Source organism: Anarhichas minor, unplaced genomic scaffold (genome assembly GCF_050575085.1).
Source record: "Anarhichas minor isolate MPS153535 unplaced genomic scaffold, ASM5057508v1 ptg000067l, whole genome shotgun sequence".
Classification (NCBI taxonomy): domain Eukaryota; kingdom Metazoa; phylum Chordata; class Actinopteri; order Perciformes; family Anarhichadidae; genus Anarhichas; species Anarhichas minor.
In genome coordinates, this window is record NW_027466513.1 from 5,650,001 (window position 1) to 5,656,908 (window position 6,908).

Consider the following 6,908-nt stretch of genomic DNA (forward strand, 5'->3'; position numbering starts at 1 on the left):
TTGTATTTGTCCCACAGCTGTGAGATGTGACAACAAGAAGCATCAGAACATAAGTATCTGATTAAAGAGTATAATAAATAAGTAAACCTTAAAAACGAATAATAAGATATAATTGCAAAAGTAATTAAATGAAGAAAAGTACAAAAACAAAATATATTAAAGAAATGAAAAGATGCCCTCATACTCATAAATAACATGACTCTGGACTTTAGACGTCACATCTGGCTTTGACGATAGAAATCACATTAGCATGTTAGCATGTTTACCCTTTCCAGGACAAAATGCATGCTGGGAAGTTTTAACCGCTTTGACGTGTTTGAGTGACTGATTTAGTGAGTGAGTCTCATCTCACAGCAGCAGATTCATAACGTGACGAGTGAGCCGCCAGAGAACTCAATTACTACATGTGTTTGTGCTCACACACACACACACACACACACACACACACACACGTGTTGTTGTGTTGATGAAGACGGAGCGGAGAACACACGAGGACATAAATCTCCTCCTCCTAACCAGCACAGCTCCTCTCAACGAGGAGGAGGACCAGAGAGCAGAGGCAGACATGACCACAGATTTTATCATCCGTTTCATATCTGAGTTTCTTTCAAATCTCTCAGTTGTTTCGGTTTCTGACCTGCTGTCAGAGTTTAAAGTAGATATTTACAGTAGATTCTTCCTCTAGTGCCACCATCAGGTAGAAACACTTCTTCTACTTTTAGAGCATCTGCAGTTACAACTGAAATGGTTGAATAAATGCGGGTGTCGAACTCTATGCACTTGAATTGCACAACTTCATCTGTTTTTCAAAATCAAAGTAATGTAATGCACTGTTTAACTGTGTCTCAGCTAAATATTCGGATTCTATGGATATTTCATCATGTCGTCTCCTCGTCTCCTCCAGGGCGCTCTGCCGTTCGACGACGACAACCTGAGGAATCTGTTGGAGAAGGTGAAGCTGGGAGTTTTCCACATGCCTCACTTCATCCCTCCGGACTGTCAGAACCTCCTGAGAGGGATGATCGAAGTGGACGCCGGCAAGAGGCTCACGGTAAAGCTCCTCCCACCTCACCGCCGGTAGTTGGTGCAGTCCGGGCCGATGCCGTAAGCGACCACTGAGGCTAAATTTAGCCGAATAGCACCGTGACCGGCCCTCCGGCGTCTGCAGCTCTGCATCAACTCTCTTCATCTCGGGGGCCGAGGATTCCTTTCATAATAGAAGCACCACAAACATAACACAGGCTGTGCTTTCAGAATGTGTTTGCACGTCTTATGGACGAGAACTCTCAGAGATGAATTCATGTTTTAGCTGAGGGTCAGTTAGGTTACCTGAGACAGCGTAAAGGGCCAATCAGCACTCACTCCACACCTTTAAATTATGCAAATATCACGATGTACATAACAATACTCTTCTGTCAAAAGCATGATTATGAAAAAGACTTTCTTCTTCCGTCTGTAATGTCTCTCTCCTCTGCTTTGTGTTGCAGTTGGAGCAGATCCAGAAGCATACGTGGTACCTGTAAGTACATCCACCATCTTTCTGTGTTCAGTGTCTGAGAATACGAGAATGCAGCTCATGCAGAATAATGAACGCTCTCATCACGTCTGTGATGGAAGCCTCTCAGAGAAGAAGCAGCTCCGTTAGAGCTCAAACATCCGGAGACCCGTCCTTAATGGACCTCTGATGTCTAATGGAGCTACTCTTTCTGGGATTGATTTAAAGTTACTTATCAGGCTGAGCTGCACCAACACGGATTAAATCATGTTTCAACAAACTTTAAACGTTTTCAAACAAGGAAATATTCAATTTAAACCTTTTAAAGTTTGGTTTTTACTATATTAAATTAAAACTTAGACTCCGATCCAAACGGTGATCCAGTGTTAACTTTGAACTTACACTTCTAAAAAGGTTGATCTTTTGACATAGATGGATAGACTGTATATAAGAAGTGGACGTAATCGTGACGTCTCCTCATTGGTTTGTGGATGTTTTGTAGCCTTGAGTTCAGCGTTTTGGCCGTCGCCATCTTGTTTATTTGCAACCAGTGAACAGGAAGTGACCATATGTGGACAGAGGAGGAGTGACGTAGAGACGCCATATACGTCTCTGGTAGAGACCTGTCAATCACCGTGTAGCCCCGCCCTAAAGCATCCCCTGCTTTATGGTCTGTGTGACTCTAAATGGACCATAATGTACTAAATGAACATCATGCTGTATTGAAGAAGACTTGAAACTAGAGATTGAGACCATAAACTCATGTTTACAATGTTTACTGAGGTAATAAATCAAGAGAGAAGTAGAGTCATTTTCTCATAGACTTCTATACAACCAGAGGAGTCGCCCCCTGGTGGACACTAGAGAGAATGCAGCTTTAACACATGAAGCTTTGACCTCTTCACTAGAACCGGAGGTTGTCTCCTGGATGGTTTGAGCAAAATAATCAAGTTCCTAGAATACAGTTAAGCTGAATTTGAAGAAAGCTCAAAGAACTCTGTAAAAAGCCAGCTATCTGTAACTTAAGTTTAGATGTTTTTTTAATGAGCTTCCGTGACTTAAATCCAGCTGTTTGTGTTGCAGAGCCGGAAAGAATGAGCCGGAGCCCGAGCAGCCCGTCCCCAGGAAGGTGGCCATCAGGAGTCTGGCTGCAGCCGAGGAGATCGACCCCGACGTCCTGGAGAGCATGCACTCTCTGGGCTGCTTCAGGGACAAGGACAAGCTGAGCAAAGACCTGCTGTCTGAGGAGTGAGTGAAGAGGAGGAGGAGGAAGATTAGAGGGGGGGGCTGTCAGAGAAATATACGAGACGGCAGAGGAGCCGTCAGTTTGATGAATCCTTCTGTTTAACGTGTCTGGTGATGATGGAGCATCTTAACCAATGAGCTCTCTCACTGTCTCCTCCTCCTTCCAGAGAGAACCAGGAGAAGATGATCTACTTCCTGCTGCTGGACCGCAAGGAGAGGTACCCGAGCCACGAGGACCAGAACCTGCCGCCTCGCAGCGAGATCGGTAAGTTTATGACCACGTATCCTCAGCTGAACTTTGTGTTTACTGCTAACGTGCTGAGCTAAGAGAGTGACCACGTTAGCACCATGCTAGCATCACCTGCTGAACATCAGTGTTAACATGTTAGCATGCAGCTCAAAGCACCACTGTGAGTTAGACTGTTTATTATTGATGTAGAAACAAACACAATATACAGAAGTAACAAAAACTCATATTCTTCATTTATATATCAAATATATTTTCATGTTTTTAAGAAAAACAGACAGAACAGCAGATAAAGAAGCGTTTAAAGTTCAGAAAATGAAAACAAGATGACCACGTCTCAGACTCCATCTTCGTGTGCCCCTCTCATTGACCTTTCACCCTGCTCAGTGGACCCTCCCAGGAAGCGCGTGGACTCGCCCATGCTGAGCCGTCACGGGAAGCGGCGGCCGGAGAGGAAGTCCATGGAGGTGCTGTGCGTCACGGAGGGGGGGTCCCCGGTACCGGTGAGACGGGCCATCGACATGGCGACCCACGGTCAGAGGTGAGAGAGACGGGGACGAGCACGTGTGTGTTGAGCATGGCCCGACACACACACACACACACACACACACACACAGAGGTCCAGCTGATGATGGGTGAATGATGTATTTAATCTCAGTTCAGTGAAATAAAGGACGGAGGTTTCAGATTAAACTTTGAAATTGAAGTCACGTCCTCCGTCTGCTCGTCCTCGGTACGACCTCGGCTCACTGCACGGCTCTAAATCCTTCCCTCCTTCTCCCAAACTGCGGTTAAATACGCGACGTCGCTTTGAGATGCGTGCAGCACAAATCACAGAGAGACCTGATGTTCAGTGCGCCGTCAGCTCTGCTGGAGAATCCTTAAAAGGCATGAAGAAGGACGGTCAGGTCTGTGTGAGCACGGAGCATGCAGGCAAAGAGACGAAGAGGACGAAGCTTTGAGAGGATGTTGACCTGATGTGTGTGTGTGGGAAGCCGGTGCATAAAGTGACAGAAGCCTTAAAAACAAGTCTGTGAAAGAACACGATCTAGTTACTGTGGACGTTCTCACTGTGATCAATATGAAAAGGTTGTTTTATGCTCTGATGCAGAACCTGCTTCTTCTTTATGTAAATCCAGTTTCCTTCATGTTTTAGTCCAGTTAATAAAAGTATTCAGTGCTTCACGTCTTTATAGTTTCACTCTTCATCCCAACAGATAAGTTAGTGAATGAGTCTTCTTCTCTGACGTTTGTATTTGTCCGTCACAGAGCTTCACGTGAGCAGGTTCAGGTTCAGGTTCAGGTTCAGGTTGAGTTCGGTTGGAGCGACTAAAGTCAACGTTTGTTATCTTTGTGTCTGAGTTATTATTGACTCATATTATTATAACATGAACATACGGATGGTCATTGGTTTTAATGTTTGATCGACTGCCGGTTGATATTTTTAGTGTCTTTGTTTCCAGACAGGAACCTGCAGAGACTCCTTCTCTTTGGGGTTTATATATAAAATAATTTATTCAAAGTTGATGGAAGATAACGGCTGCCAGAGAGGTTAGAAAAACAGAAATATGCTTTTGAAAATGTTGATCTGTGATATAAAGCATACATGACTGGTAGTTAAGCAGAGTATAACAACCCTTATAAATATATATGTATTAATTCAATGCCGTGACTGAAACAGAGAGGCTTTATGCTCATATTTTCACTGTGTTAATAATATATAAACGTTTCAAAAAAGTACTTTGAAGGATTCATGTGAGGCAACAGAACAATGTGAAAGAAGCTTTTCATCAAGAAGAGTAATAACAAGCACTAAATAAGAGATGAAAGGATGACGTCACATCACATCAAAGTGAATCAACACAGTTGATTTATTCACTTCACCGTTAAAGGTCAGCGGTTCAAAAAGCTGAAAATCTGATCCGACATCCGTCAAGATCTTCATCATTTGAACCCTTCACAGTGAGGAAGAGTCATTTCACACTCAGTTCATCAGAGTCTCTTAGAAGGTAGAATCTAATGTTGACGTGTGAGTTTAGTCGTTTTAATAGAGACGTCACTCAGAGAGAGAATAATCTACACTTTGCATGTTGTGTTGGAGATTTAGGATGAAGAGTAAAACCCTCGAGTTGTGCTGATTAACACTAATAAGAAGCTTCGTGTCTTTTTGTTTTCGAAGAACAGAAAGTTAAAGTTAAGATGTTCGTAGCTGTTTATCCTGTGGAGGCAAAAAAAAACACCTGACGTGATATTTAGAGAAATATTCCTTAAAGACTCGGAACATGGAGGAGGTTGAAGTTGGACAAAATAAAAACTGTGAATAAAAAACATGAATTCAGCAGCTACGACAAAAGCTTTTGTTCTAAATTAAAACAACGTTTTGAGTCTTTCGCTCTGATTCTTCCTCTGACGGTGGCTGAGGCTCATGGGTAATGTAGTATTTACAGCAAAATCACAAGTATCTCCTTTTTCTTTTATACATTCACTTCTTTAATCTCAGAGAATGTTACATTTATTTATCACAAATGTATTACTTAAATCTCTATAATTGAGTTTTTAGTAATTAATTATTATTGAAATAGTCAACAGGCTCAAGATCTGCTTCCTTAACAAAAAAAACACTATTTTTCTGAATTTCTTCTCGTACATTTATGACTTTATAATCTCAGAGAATATTGATTTTTCTCGGAAATTCGTGATTTTTTTCCTCGTGAATTTACCACTTAAATCTCTGAAATATTGAGTTTCTTCTCTGAGTATTACGCAATCTACTTATTTGGGGAGATGAAATCAAAAAAACAAAACTAAGGTTTAGGCAACAACCATCACGGTCGGGGTTAAAATATGTGCATAAAGTTAAGTTCAGGCAGAAAAAACACAACACGACGACTTCTGTTTCATTTGACACAAAACCAGCGGATCTTATTTCATGATAGTTGACGAGCTGCTGTGATCCGGAGCTGTGTGGTCGACATGTTTCACATCCTGATTGTCAGACCTTCATGTAGACGATGCTCACCAGCAGACGTCTCCTCGCTGACTCCAGCATGACTCATGATGTTGATCCAGTCTGTTAGTTGGTTGGTTGACAGTGAGGCTGCGTGTTGAAGGACCACTGACTCCAGCATGACTCATGAACGTTCCTCCTCCTGCTGGTTTCTGGCTTCTGTGCATGAACTGAGTTCTTCTGTGATTCTTTGTTTTCTTCTTCTTCATTTTCTGGTGATAAATTTGTGACACGGTTTTATCTGATGCATGCTCAACATTTAGATTTCCCCTTATGTGACGACCTTTTCTGTCTGTCTCTTGGTTTTTCTGTCTGCCCCCCCCCCCCCACCCCTTTTTGTTTTAGTAAATCTGTTTTCAGTAAAAGCTTGGATATCACAAACGCTAACTGCAGCAAGGAAGAAAGGTATTGGTCGGCTCCGATTCCTGTTTGTGTTTGTCCTGTCAGATCATTGGCTTAGTTTTCCTTCTTTCAGTGTTCAGCGTCTTCGTCTTTCACTTTTAAATGTCGCTCCTTATTTCAGCCAAACTTTACTTTCTCTTCTCACTACAGACAGACACACAGGCTACAAGTCTTCTTTAGTGTAAGCCACCGACATAACAATACAAAAATCTGAACTTTTATCAGCGCCTCAACGACACGTATATGATAATAATATACGTATGTATGTGTACATACGTATATATATATATGTATATACTATATGTGTATGTATCTATGTATAAATGATCTGTGTCACATCTGAGATAAAAACAGAGTTTAATCACACTTACCAGGAAATAAAAGTGAAGCTTTAGTTAGTATCATTTAAAGTTTAGACGTTTTTTTGACATTCATATTAAAGATGAATTAAACTAAACGGTAAGGAGTGAAACACTGGAGCTCAAACCTCGACTCTGTGTTCTTGCTGAGAG

General features: G+C 41.9%; 1 protein-coding gene across 1 annotated transcript in view; it reads left to right on the forward strand.

Moving 5' to 3' along the window:
- Positions 1-6,399, forward strand: part of LOC142934141 (serine/threonine-protein kinase BRSK2-like) — a gene marked incomplete at its 3' end in the record, with an annotated part of 101,686 nt that extends 95,287 nt beyond the window's left edge. Inside the window, exons 8-13 of the mRNA XM_076078560.1 lie at positions 905-1,051; positions 1,488-1,519; positions 2,579-2,743; positions 2,908-3,005; positions 3,375-3,528; positions 6,340-6,399. Of these exons, the coding sequence (XP_075934675.1) occupies positions 905-1,051; positions 1,488-1,519; positions 2,579-2,743; positions 2,908-3,005; positions 3,375-3,528; positions 6,340-6,399 (656 nt within the window). The remainder of the gene's footprint in view (positions 1-904; positions 1,052-1,487; positions 1,520-2,578; positions 2,744-2,907; positions 3,006-3,374; positions 3,529-6,339) is intronic.
- Between the last annotated feature and the right edge of the window lie 509 nt (positions 6,400-6,908).